Raw genomic sequence first — 14,131 nt, forward strand, 5'->3', positions numbered from 1 at the left:
GCATCGTGCTCCCAACTTGAGGGCAGATAAGGAGTTGCAGACCCGCCACAGCTCTAGTACTTTTTTGGCCATGAAACACAGAAGATTCCACAGCAGAGGGGAAGGACAATGGGAGGTGGAGCACCCATGGAGACAAAACATGTCAAAGAACACAAATTACTGTACAGGTAAACAACTTCTCTTCCTCCTTTGAATATATGTCCCTATGGGTGGCTCCACCACAGGGTGTGTGCGCGCCCATGCACCCTTGATTGGAGATTATAAATAGCAGGGTCTGCACCTGCACAAAGCAGAGTCTCATGCTCCCAACTGAGGCATACAAAGTGGTGCAGACCCACCACTGCTCTAGTCCTTTCTCACCCACCTGCGTGCTTGAGATGCAGCAACTGTGGGTGTCTATTGTTTCCAGCTACTTCCCACCTTATTTATATTCCCTAATTCCCAAAACAGGTGGTGGCTGAAAGCTGACATTAGACCTCAGGAACCTGAACACCTACATCCTATCGTAGCACTTCAGGATGGTGACGCTAGCTACCATAATCCTGTCCCAGGATCCAGGGGACTGGTTCATCGCATTTGACCTTCAAGACACCTACTTTCATGTGACTATTTATCCCTCCCACAAATGCATTCTGCATTTTGTCATAGACTCGGATCATTACCAATAACGTGTCCTTCCCTTTGGCCTCTCCATGGCCCTGAGGGTCTTAAGGAAGGTCCACTCAGCAGCGGCAGCCCACCTATGTCAGTGGGACATCATGGTCTCTTTTCATATTTGGATGTCTGGTTTCTCAAGGACCACTCCACGCAACAGACCAAGAAAGCAGCCACCAAGACCCTGTGTCAGTCTCTGGCCTGTAATTACCCAAGTCATCCCATTTGCCAATCTGAGCATTGGCACAACATTATCAATCTTCTAGTGTTCTGGAATTTTCTCAATATTCCAAGATTTATTAAAAATTAATATAATCAGACCAGAGATTTCTTTTAGGACCAACTCTTTCAGGACTGTTGGGTGCAAGTTATCTGGACCTTCTGCTTTAAAAATATATATCACTATTACTAGTAGATTTTGTTTAACAACCTCCTTAGTTACTAATGGACTGCTAAGTAGTCCATTATCCTTAAGTGATCTGAACACACTATTCGGCTTTTCCCCAAGTACAGAACAGAAATATTTATAGAACACTAATGTCTTTTTTGCATCATTAATAATTTTACCATCTTCCTCTAGTAGCAGGCTTATACTATTGCTAGGATTTCTTTTGTTTCTAATATACTTTAAAAAACTCCTCGTTGTCCTTAGCCCTGTCAGCTATAGATTTTCATGGTCTTAAATTACTTTATCAATTTTCTATTCTTCGTAACTTCTGACTAATTTATAGCAATTACTATCTATTTTCTCACTTCTTCTATTTGTTATATATAATTTGTTTATTTCTAATCATTGCCTTCACTTCTCCATTAAACCAGGGCAGGTTTTTAGCCCAAGTTGTCCTCTATCTTGAATGCAGAATCATGGCTTTTTGGCCATCTAATAAACTTTTCTTCCAGAATCCCAATTTTAATCTGAAGTCTTTGAAATGAGAAGTGGGGCAACAGAAAGCCCCTCAAATATCATAGTTGTACATCATTAAAGACTTTAACAGTAAGGAATTATGTGCAGTTGCTGAGAACAAGTAATGAATGCATGTTGGCAGAGTGTGGATTTGATTACGTCTACCAATAAAAAAAAAAAAAAAATTAAACTCTTTAAAACACCAAGCCGCATTCTAAACTTGGCTGGTAATTAGTTTTTGTCTCCTTGCTTCTGCCGTTACCTCTCAAATTAATGACAACCCTGCACAGTGTATTAGTCCAGAAAGGGAATTCAGCTGTCACCTAATCAACTAGAGTTTGACTTCAACAACAGTATCAGTCATTAAGAGCTTGCAGCAAGGGGAGCTGAGTCCAAATTAAGTTTAGTCCTCATCTGAGGGTTGCCATGCCTCTAATGGAAAGAAAAAGAAGTGGAGTGAGGTTAATGAAACTACATCAAGAAGCCATTTGGAAAAGCACAAGTGGACAGCAATGTAAAGTATATTACATTTTTAGTGCCTGTTATACATATAAAGAAGCTGTAGCAGCACATTACATGCACCTGAATTCCAGACTTCCACACCACCAGACAAAACACATGGGAAACTGACCATAGTTACCTTGCTAATTCCACATGGACTCTGAAAGTCATGCTTGGCTTCTTTTCCTCCCATTTATCACCAACAACCAATTTTTTCAGGCCAAATATGCCCTTAGTGACACCTATGCAACCCTGTTTTCTTCAGGGGATTGCACAGTTATATCTGATTGGAACTTAGTAAAAAATTATGTTAATGATGCACACGGATGGTCAGAATCCAGCTCATTTCTCTGTGACTATGTCTTCACTACAGTGTAAATTCGAATTATCTATACTCAAGTTAACTTTTGTTGAGTTAGCTCAGCTCAGAAGAAAGCAGCCATACTGTGAAATAATACTTCAGATACAAAGAATGATTTGATTACTGCACAGTGATCGTGTTAACAGCTGGTGAGGGCCCTGAGGGGCCAGTCATCTTGAGCTACCACTACATTCAAGTTAAGCGGTTGTGTGTGTGGACAGGATTCGAATTAGGGGTAATGCCTGAGCTACAACTTGAGTTAACTGTTCAGTGAAGACAAACCCTGAGCGGTGTTGGTTCTGTAGCATTAAGAATCTGAAAAGTAGTCAGTCAATCAATCAATCAAATAAAAAACAAAACCTTATTCTTATCACAAATATCAGTTGAGCTGACTACATGGGGGAATACAAAATATGCTCCTTTTACAGACATTTTTCAGAAAAAAATTGCTGTTTAAGAGCTCATGCTACCTTAGCTTAATGCAAAATAAAAACACTCTGAATAAATTTACTAACAAACTACTGTTCTAAAAAGCCTGAAAGTAAATTTTTTGACATGTTATGTTGAAAAAAAGCTGGACGCTCACACACAGAGAAAGTAATCAAACAACTATTATGCACAAATATCCAACTTTTATGCACATAAGTAAAAAATTCCACCTGCCTATGGCAGAATATGGAATTATACTGAATGAGTCAACCCTTTAATTCTTATTTGAAAGTTGGCCTTCACTGTACTTTCATTTAGAGAGACAGAAGTTCCTTTGTGAAATAAATACATATTTTATGAAAAAAATTAATAATAAAATGTATATTTTCTAAGAAACAGAAGAGCTCTTACCTGCTTTACCACTGTAACAGTTCCAGGTGCCATGGTAACTACAGAAGCAACAGCAGCAGCATCATGGGTCTCTGACCCCAACTCAATGATTTGCTGAAGGATGTTTACAGCAGTGGAATCAAGTCTTTCACCTTATCAGAAAGATAATGGGCACAAGACAATTATAGCCAAGACAGCTCTAACGCTCCATGAATCAAAATGCTCTTCTCTCTCTGGCCTCCACCCCCACATGTAGAACTCTTGCTATATAAAACAACAGCTCAATAACATGACATTTTATCAGTGGATCCACGGGAGAAAGTATTCACAAAATAAGTGTCCTCAGAAACAGGATGGGTATTTGCATAGTTCATTTTTACCCATATCTAAAAGTGATCTAAAAAAACGTATTGATTAAACAATCAATAGGGAGAGCTTACAGCAGTAACTGTAAACTACAAAGCTGCAAAGCTTTATGACTCCGAATGAGTATTTGCCAAGGGTTCAGCATTAACAGAATCTGGACTCTAAAGTTATAATAATCAGCACAGCTATTTAGTATAGTGTTTGTCTACCATTCCCATCTGTTTGACAATCTGCAGTTCCTCTCAACCCAGAACAATCACCCTTGTTAGTAATGTGCTGAAGGGGGAAATGAATTCTCTTTAGAAAGATCATGCCTGACTATTCTATTTGTATAGCTGTTTTTGCCACATTTTTTCATGTTTTCAGTGTGTGTGGCTCTGCTGGAGAAATAGTCAGTTTACAGAAAATACGGAACTGAGATTATGACCCTACAGCAGCATGAAGGGGACAAAACATGGCCATAGCTAGTCAGTGAAAAATTCCTTTTGTGGTGAGGAACTCCTATCCCTGCTGCCCACCTATCTGTGTTTTAGCTGTCTCTGGAAGGAAAGAACCTGGCAGAGCTATGTTATGTTGATACTCAGTTTGCATATGTTAGAGCAGTCACTAAGCTGCTTTAACTGATGCTGGGGCAGGGGCAGATCAGCCCACAGAAAAAGGGGGCCATAACTGGGTCCCTGACCCCAAACTCCCCCCAGGGGAGAACATGGCCAATATAACTTAGTTTTAAATATGAAGAAGCTGACATGCTGTTATTTGTTATTTTATTTAGAGAATTGAAAACTATTTCTGCTTGTTTTAATGTATATTTTAATTTGTTCTACTGTGAGACTGTATAACTCTGCCTCTGGATAAGATATTACTTCTCTTCAAGTTTTTCCAAAGGAAATATGTCAAACAAATATTTTGAACAAAACTTGAAACACTAAACTAACAAAATATGTTTTGAAAACTTTATGCTTAAACTTAACCCATATTGTGCTTATTTTAAATTTAAACATATGCATGACTGGGCAAAGATTGCAAAGGATTCCTCCGATTCATTCAGAATTCCCACTGGGGGAAAATGCGTAAACTATATATAAATTATCAGTAATACATCCTCATTTAATATGCTTGAAAATTCCATTCTGCTACCAATGTATTACTCAAAATTATCATCCCTCCAAGTTCAGGTCAAGGGTCAATGGTGAACAATATACAGTTCAAGAATGACTATACTAAGTCATAGCAATGGATCCATTGCAAAAATGAGATCCTGTGATAAGTACTCTGTTAGGCAGCATCACAGAGACTCTTGTTTATCTTTTCATCAAACTCATACTCACATACTCTGTTCTGTTGTTTTAGTACTCTGAGAAGCCTGAAAATAATTTCTTCTTTCCCTCCCAATTTTGTCATTGGGCTCTAGAGGTGATCCCGGCAATTACAGACCGGTAAGTCTAACGTCAGTACTGGGTAAATTAGTCGAAACAATAGTTAAGAATAAAATTGTCAGACACATAGAAAAACATAAACTGTTCAGCAATAGTCAACATGGCTTCTGTAAAGGGAAATAGTGTCTTACTAATCTATTAGAGTTCTTTGAAGGAATCAGCAAACATGTGGACAAGGGGGTTCCAGTGGACATAGTGTATTTAGATTTCCAGAAAGCCTTTGACAAGGTCCCTCACCAAAGACTCTTACGTAAATTAAGCTGTCATAAAAGGGAAGGTCCTCTCATGGATTGATAACTGGCTAAAAGACAGGGAACAAAGGGTAGGAATTAATGGTAAATTCTCAGAAGGGAGAGGAGTAACTAGTGGTGTTTCCCAAGGGTCAGTCCTAAGACCAATCCTATTCAATTTATTCATAAATGATCTGGAGAAAGGGGTAAACAGTGAGGGCAAAGTTTGCAGATGATACTAAACTTCTCAAGATAGTTAAGACCAAAGCAGATTGTGAAGAACTTCAAAAAGATCTCACAAAACTAAGTGACTGGGCAACAAAATGGCAAATGAAATTTAATATGGATAAATGTAAAGTAATGCACATTGGAAAAAATAACCCCAACTATACATACAATATGATGGGGGCTAATTTAGCTACAACGAGTCAGGAAAAAGATCTTGGCATCATCGTGGATAGTTCTCTGAAGATGTCCACGCAGTGCGCAGAGGCGGTCAAAAAAGCAGACAGGATGTTAGGAATCATTAAAAAGAGGATAGAGAATAAGACTGAGAATATATTATTGCCCTTATATAAATCGATGGTACGCCCGCATCTCGAATACTTGTATAGATGTGGTCTCTTCACCTCAAAAAAGATATTGTAGCACTAGAAAAGGTTCAGAAAAAGGGCAACTAAAATGATTAGGGGTTTGGAGAGGGTCCCATACGAGGAAAGATTAAAAGGCTAGGCCTCTTCAGCTTGGAAAAGAGAAGACTAAGGGGGGATATGACAGAGGTATATAAAATCATGAGTGATATGGAGAAAGTGGATAAGGAAAAGTTATTTACTTATTCCCATAATACAAGAACTAGGGGTCACCAAATGAAATTAATAGGTAGCAGGTTTAGAACAAATAAAAGGAAGTTCTTCTTCACACAGCGCACAGTCAACTTGTGGAACTCCTTGCCTGAGGAGGTTGTGAAGGCTGGGATTATAACAATGTTTAAAAGGGAACTGGATAAATTCATGGCTATTATCCAGGAAGGGTAAAAAATGGTGTCCCTAGACTCTGTTCATCAGAGGATGGAGATGGATGGGAGGAGAGAGATCACTTGATCATTGCCTGTTAGGTTCACTCCCTCTGGGGCACCTGGCATTGGCCATTGTCGTAGACAGATACTGGGCTAGATGGACTTTTGGTCTGACCTGGTACAGCTGTTCTTATTTTCCATTTAGCAAATATTAATTAGTGCTCCCCTATTTCTTGTCAAACACAAGCCAATACAGCTTTGGTGGTCTTACTTCCTTGTTTGTGTACCATCATAATTAACTGAGAATATGGTAGATTAGCTATTCAACTGCACATCCTTTGCTGGCTGGTTGACTCTTGCAACAAGGCAAAAATGTTATCTAGAGGATTGTAATTTAAACAGTCAACATTTATTTTGCCATGCTATTTGTCTGTACCATGATATTTTCTATAATTCATGCAGAAAATTCCACTAATACCATAATAAGGTCAAAAACAGTGGTGTAATAGATGCTGATGATTTATTGATGATCACTGTATATACAGATGTGTGTGCATTGTTAATTCATTGGATGTGAAGTGGTAATTAGTGATAATTTCTTATCAACAGTAAGATGAATGAAAAATGAAGAAAAAAAATTTTGGTTGACATGCCTAATCAGTTTCTAACCGCTTTATGGCAGACCAGTGGTTCTTATCCAGGGATCCAGGGCCCCCTGGGGGTCCGCAAGCAGGTTCTGGGGATCTGCCAAGCACAGCCAGTATTAGACTTGCTGCGGCCTAGGTCAGAAAGCTGAACCCTGAGGCTTTGAGCCCCACCACCTGAGGCTGAAGCCAAAACCTGAGCAGCTTAGCTTCACAGGGGCCCCTGTGGCCCCAGGCAATTGCCCTGTCCCCCAGCCCCCCAAGGCAAGGCCCTGGATTTTACATGCAGAAAACCAGTTGTTGTGGCACAGATGGACCATGGAGTTTTTATAGCATGTTGGGGGAGTGTGGGGGCTCAGAAAGAAAAAAGGCTGAGAACCCCTGTGGTAGACCACACTGTGGGCCCAAAAACTTGACACTGTCCTTTTAAAAACTATTATGGATGACCTTACAAATAAATGTTTACCAGGCTACAGTATTAGTACCTCACTACCATATAGAAAATACCTTGGTAAAATCAATACAGAAGAATAAATATTTCCTTTTCAAGTTTCCAACTGTATTCACAAGAGTTGGGAACTCTGATGAAAAAGATCTAGTCTACCCTTTGAAACTAAAAATATCCCTTACCATTCTCTGAGGTATATCTTAGGTCTTGTAATGCAGCTACAGCAGCTTGAGTTCCTTGAACGTCTTCAGCCTCTGTGATGTGCAGATACTGAGTGGATGATTCCTCAGAAATTTCAGTTGTTAGCTAAAAAACAGGTCAATTTTAACCCTTGAGAATTACAGAGGGCACTTGGTACTCCAAATTTAAATAGGGAAAAACTGGATGACAGATTTATAACAGCGTATTTTATGGAAGAACATGAGAAATCCTGGCCCCGTGGGAGTCCATGGAAATTCTGCCATTGATTTCAATGGAAGCCAAGATTTCACCACATAAACTTATTTATACTTCTATTAGACTTCCAGATAGTTGCATCAAGTTCATTTACAAAATGCCATGTTAATTTGACTTTATTTTTATTGTGCATGTAATTTATAATTAATAACCTAATCACACACTTATTAGACCCTAAGGAAGATATTTTGGGCCAAATTCTCCTTTTAGCTATACTGCCAATATGAATTTGGACAAATTCCTTTGAAGCCAGAAAAGGACCCTTTGTGTCAAGAAGACTGGCTACTTACCTTGCAAAAAGAGTTAAGTTGCCCACAAGTATTCCAGCTTCTGGTTTGCATGTGCCCCGTGCACATGAGATCAGATTCTTCTGAAGAGTAGTGTTTGTTGGGACTACACTGGCTCCCAATAGCCAAGGACATAGCCGTTGGGTCAGCCACAATGACCCTTGAATTTCTTCCCTAAAGCAGAATCCAAGTGATACAGGATTCTGCAGTAGCAGAGCAGGAGAGTGGGTTGTAGAATACAAGCGGATAACACATCTTGAAGAATCACAGACACTGCAGAGTAAGAAACCACTCTTCTTCAAGTGACTGTCCATAAAGATCCCATTTCTGTTCACTCGCGAGCAATAATCTCTTTTCACGGAGGTGGTTTTCAGAATCTGCTGACACAAGTACTGCAGGACAACGCAGCCAAATCAGACATTTGACCTGGAGTCCTCTGTCAAGGAGTTGTGTCAAGTGAAGGTGTGAACTGAACTCCAGGTAGCTCAATGGTTCTCAAACTACTGTACTGGTGACCCTTTTCACACAGCAAGCCTCTGAGTGCGACCCCCCCTTATAAATATATAAATAAGTGTTTTTAATTTAACACCATTATAAATGCTGGAGGCAAAGCGGGGTTTGGAGTAGAGGCTGACTGATCACAACCCCCCATTAATAACCTCGTGACCCCCTGAGGGGTCCCAACTCCCATTAGAGAAGCTGCTTAAACTGTGTGTTAGAAAGGGCTCTTATCTGTGAAAATGGGACCAACCGAGCTATTGCAAATTGGTTACAATCAGGAACTTCGTATATATATTGGTTGATTCTTCATCCTGTCAACAAAGGCCAGGAATATATCAGAGAAATCCTGAACAGTCAATCTTGACTACATTTAAGGTGTGAAAGCTTCCCTTTAACTATTATGAGGCTTGGGAAATAAAACTGATGAATCACTTGATTCAGGAGAAAGTAACAACTCTGGGCAAGAATTTTAGGCGAAGCCTCAATGTTACCTTGTCCTTATGGAATACTGTACATGGTGGTCTTGTTGTGAGGGCTTAGATCTCTCCTACTATCACTAAGAAGCAATATTCATAGACAGCTGGTATAAGGAACAGGTTGCTAAATGTTCAAAGGGAGCCCCATCAGCCTTATTACATAATGTTGAGGTCCCAGGAGCTCTGTATGATTGAAGGAAAGACATGGATGAGGCCTCTGAGGAACCTAGCAACTACAAGGTGTGCAAAAACTATGTAACCAAAACTGTTACATGCTGGAGCTAGCAGCATATTATGGGCTGCCTCCCACCTTCGTCAGTACCCTAAGTATGAGTGAAATGGATGGATAAACATACACGAGTCCCAGTGCTCAGGAGATGAGTAAGGCATCTGACGGGGAGACTGGGCTTGATTCTCCCCCTCCCCCAGCCTCCCACTCACTCCCAGAGCAGATAGTTAGCATTCATTATTCCAGTCCATGGCAAACAGGTCTTTTCACATTGCATACGATACTTCACAGAATTGAGTCACTGACAGAACATTCATGAGTGAGTGAATACTGTCTGTTAAGCTGGTTCACCTGGCTGTTTTTAAAACCTGGAATACGTAGGGCCATTAAAGTGAGGTGATGATAAACACACCATTCCCAGAGACGGACTGATTCCTGGCAAAGAGGCAATGATAGAGCCCCTCCATGCCTGTTGACGTGGTACATGGTGATGTCCATCAGTATTTGGATGGTGGTTCCTCAGAGTGAGAGCAGAAATACCATGTATGCTAGGCAAAAGGCTCTTAGCTCTAGAATATTTATGTGGAGATTTAGTTCTTGGGGAGGCCTTGTGTCTGAATTTGGTCTAGAGGAGATATTTTCTGCTGTACTGCACCCCTCATGGGGCCCTGCATAGGGAAAAGTTATGATGAAAAAGTGTGCTCTTCCTGAAACTTTCAATGTCATTTCTTGTAGGGATGTCTTCTGGAGAAAATGTGTCACATTTGTGGCCACCACCACTTCCTGATAAGATCTGCCCCGATCAACAAATTGTCCAGATAGGGTAAAACATTTATATCCAGACAATGTAGGTGGATGGCAACTACTGCCAGAACATTCGAGAATACCCAGGGAAGGGGGGGCAGAAGATAGGCTGAAAGGAAGTACCTGGTATTGGTATATATTATTGTTGATTAGAAAATAAAAGAAATCTCTTGTGTGAAGGGTGAATAGCCACATGGAAATAAGCAGCTTGTAGGTCGAGAATCACAAACCAATCTCCTGAATCTAACAAGGGAATTATTGCTGAAAGGGTCACGAACCTGAATTTGAGCTGTTCCACCTATCTGTTTAGATACTGGAGATCTAAAATTGGCCTCCAACCTCCATTCCACTTGGGATCAGGAATTACTTTGAATAGCATACCCTTTTGCTGTGCTGCACAAGAACTGGTTCTATTGCCCCTACACACAGAAGTGAGGCAACCTCATGTCAGCAATTGATCATGAGACAGGTACCTGAACAGGGAAGGGGAGGGAGAATGAGTAGGAGGGAACAGAACTGAAATGGATGGTGCAGGCAAATGTTATGGCTTCCAAAACCCATTTGTCCCATTTTATATTCTCCTATGCAGCCTGAAAATGGGAGAGGTGATACCCGAAAGGAGGTGGGGGTATGATGTTGCAGCTGTAAATCCTAGTCAAACGGGTAGTTGAGATTCTTGACCAAGCCATCAAAACTGTCACTTGGAGGTTGTGGATGGCTGAGAAGAGGTAGCTGTAAGCTAAGGGAGGTTTCTTTTTAGAGTATTTTGGTCTCTTGGCTTGGGGCTCATATGTTCCCACAATAAGTTAAATATGGGGTTTGGCATGCTCTTTGTGCTGTCTGAGACCAGCTAAATCTCCTTTTATTTACAGCAGTATAGATTCTCAAGGATCTTAACATGGCTCAGGTATTTAGAATGTGGAGAGATGTACCTGTCAAATCTGCAAAGAGCAAGTGACTATCACAGGCAAGGTCCTCAGTGGTGCTCTGATCCTCGCTTGGGAAGCCCAACAGCTGGAGCTAAGAGCTCTTCTCATGAACACTGCACTAAACATGCTGCAGTGTCAGCAGCATCCAAGGAGGCCTAGAGTCATGATCTTACCAGGAGCTGACCCTCTTGAGTAATGGCCTGAAATTGGTCATGATGTTCTTCTGGCAGATGATCAATAAAGAAATAGAATTTGTTGCCATTCAAACAGTCATATTTGGCCATAAGCACCTGATGGTTTGCTGTTCTAAAGTGAAGTGTGGCTGAAGAGTAAGATTTGCAGCCAAAAATATTACGCCTCCTGTGCTCCTTTCTGTACATGGTGGACCTTGAGGTATGTTGTCTGCTTTGTTCATTAACGGCCTCCACTACAGGAGTTTGGATCCAGGTGAGAAAATTAAGACTCCGATTCCCTGGCGTGGACAGGATACTTTTTATCTGCCCTTTTGTAGGTAGGTGGTGTGGTAGCTGGGGTTACCAAACAGACTTAGTGGGTTTCATAAGAGTTTCACTGACCAGAATGGCAATCCTCATGGATGCTAAACTATGTAAAATATTCAGGCGTTTATGGTGGGATACTTGAACCTCTTCTAAAGGAATCTGAAGCATTTCAGCAATTCACTTAATCAGTTCCTAGAACTGCCTGAAGTCATCTGCCATAGACAGCAGTGGAGGCATCACAGCTTCATCAGGCAATGAGGAGGAAATATTTGTAAGAGGCATCAACTCCTTGTCCGCTCTTGATTTTTGCATCTCTAAGGTTTCCTCCTCTAGCATAGATGGTGGCAGAGGTGGTTGAAGGGAATAACCCCTTTTTTGCTCCCTTTGACGGTGTGAAGAATTGTTGCAAATTGCTGACAAAAGAAAGCCCAAGGGTTCCAACAAGGATATGGGTGGAGGCATCCATCTGTTTTCTTGCCATGTGGATGTTGTTTGAGGTCTATTCTCCACCAATTGATCAGTGTAAGAGACAGAGTTATGTGTTTTAGAGTAGACAGGGAAACCATGTACCAATATCTGAGAGTCTGGGGAGTCCTTCTCAACATACTCCAAGGGGGGGGGCGGGAAATAACCGTTCAACTTGTACGGTAGACAACAGTGACTAAAAGGGAGGTGGTAACTGAGTAAGTCTTGGTGTGGATAAACCACCAGTACCAGTTAACAGAGGAGACTCCAGCTCAAATACTAGAAAGTTCCTTGTCTACATTGGCCTCAGTAGCGCCACAAAAGTGGTTTCCACTCCTTCTTGTCAAATGTTGAGAATAGCCCACTTTCACCTTAATTGAATTGGCTCGTTAGCACCAACCCCCCACTTGGTAAAGCAACTCTCATCTTTTCATATACTGTGTATTTAAACCTCCCTACCATATGTTCCACTCCATGCATCTGATGAAGCCCACAAAAGTTTATGACCAAATAAATTTGTTAGTCTCTGAGGTGCCACAAGACTCCTCCTTGTTTTTGCTGATACAGACTAACATACTACTACTCTGAAAGAAGGTCCTTAAAGTATCATAATTCTTGAGGTAACAATGGCATCAAATAATGGGTTGACCGAAAACCTGTAGAGGATGGCTTTGGTACCAAGATAGCTGGTACCCAGTGTTTGGTATTGGAAAGAATCAACTCCGATTCCATCAGTAACATAGGCAGTTGAACAGTCTTTGGTATCATAGACTTCCAGGTTATCAGTACCGACTCTTATTTGGGGACAAGCATAGAATCCTCCTGGAATTGGCTCTGCAGGTATGGGTACCTGAGCTCGGTACCAAGTCTGTCTTTGACAATTGACCCCTTGAATCTGTCTTCACTGTCCTTGCAGTACAGAAAACACTAAGAGCCTGCATGGAATTCCCTTTGGGACCGAGGTCTCCATATCCTTCTTGTGCATCGGTGACCCAGATCTTCTCAGAGGTTTTGTCTTTACCTCTCTCTGCATACAGGCAGATGTTGATGCTACCTTTGCTGAGGTCTTCAGTGCTGTAGATATAACAAGTACAGCCTAGGTCTCAAGTGGCCTCCAAAGACTGAGATCTTGGGGTGGACAGGGTACTAGCGTACTGGGAGGTCTACGTATTGGGGGGTGGGGGGTGGAAAAGAGTCCTCTGCCCCTGGATCTGAAGCAGGTCTTAAGGCTTGCTTCATAATCAGGAATTAAAACTTGATTCCCCATTTTTTCGGGATCTACCTTTGAAGAAAGTGCAGATCCTGCACTCACTGGGAACATGAATGTCTCCCAAAGAATGGAGGCGTTGAAAATGCCCATCACTTATCAGGACAGCCTCGCAGCAGGAGAGACACCTTTTAAATCCCAAGAGCCCAGCATCTCCAAGCAAAATAACAAAAATGACCCCTTAATAGGGAAAGATTCTAAATCAATCTATGTCTATCAATAATTTTTTTAAAAGAAAAAGGTAAAAGGGAACAACTGTTCCAACAACTATAAACACTATCAAAGAACTAACTACATACTAACTAACCACTAAATACAGTACTAAAGAGAACAGGCACACAGCTGACTCCATCTCAGGCCAAAGGACGTTGACAAGGGACTGAGGGTTGTTCGTCTATGGCCCTTTACACCTTTGGTACAGGGCATGAGGGTGCGAGCTTGCATGTGTGGACCAAACAGGCACAGGCACCAAAAATCTCTGAACAAAGATGCAGAGTACAGGTGCACCTGCACTGGAGCACCCACACGGACAGTATTTGAAGAACCATCAACTGTTATCTTGTTAATCCTGTTAGACATTACAGTAGTTTACCTTAGCACTTTATTACTCCTGGGGGACTTCTGCGCTGCTGTGCATGCAGAATCTGAGCAGAAATTAATGTTGTGCATGCTGAATTTCCTCCCCTGCTGCCCTGAAATGGGCTGCAGAGCTGTTGGTCACCACTATGGGCTGCTGTACCCAGCAGAGCCCAGCTTGCAAATAGAAGACACTGCTGGGGGAGGGAGAGGGAACTGGAGGGCTCCTGGGAACTGCAGTTCTCAACATGCCCTGAAAGAAG

General features: G+C 41.4%; 1 protein-coding gene across 5 annotated transcripts in view; it reads right to left on the reverse strand.

The window, feature by feature from the left end:
• The window catches only part of ZFAT (zinc finger and AT-hook domain containing), a 301,679-nt gene that overhangs the window by 18,808 nt on the left and 268,740 nt on the right, over positions 1 to 14,131 (reverse strand). For all 5 annotated transcript variants that reach the window (XM_075063271.1, XM_075063272.1, XM_075063270.1 and 2 more), the window contains 2 exons: positions 7,561 to 7,684; positions 3,261 to 3,391 (listed from right to left, as the gene is read on the reverse strand). In XM_075063271.1, the coding sequence (XP_074919372.1) occupies positions 3,261 to 3,391; positions 7,561 to 7,684 (255 nt within the window). The remainder of the gene's footprint in view (positions 1 to 3,260; positions 3,392 to 7,560; positions 7,685 to 14,131) is intronic.

This window comes from Chelonoidis abingdonii, chromosome 2 (assembly GCF_003597395.2).
Source record: "Chelonoidis abingdonii isolate Lonesome George chromosome 2, CheloAbing_2.0, whole genome shotgun sequence".
Classification (NCBI taxonomy): Eukaryota; Metazoa; Chordata; order Testudines; family Testudinidae; genus Chelonoidis; species Chelonoidis abingdonii.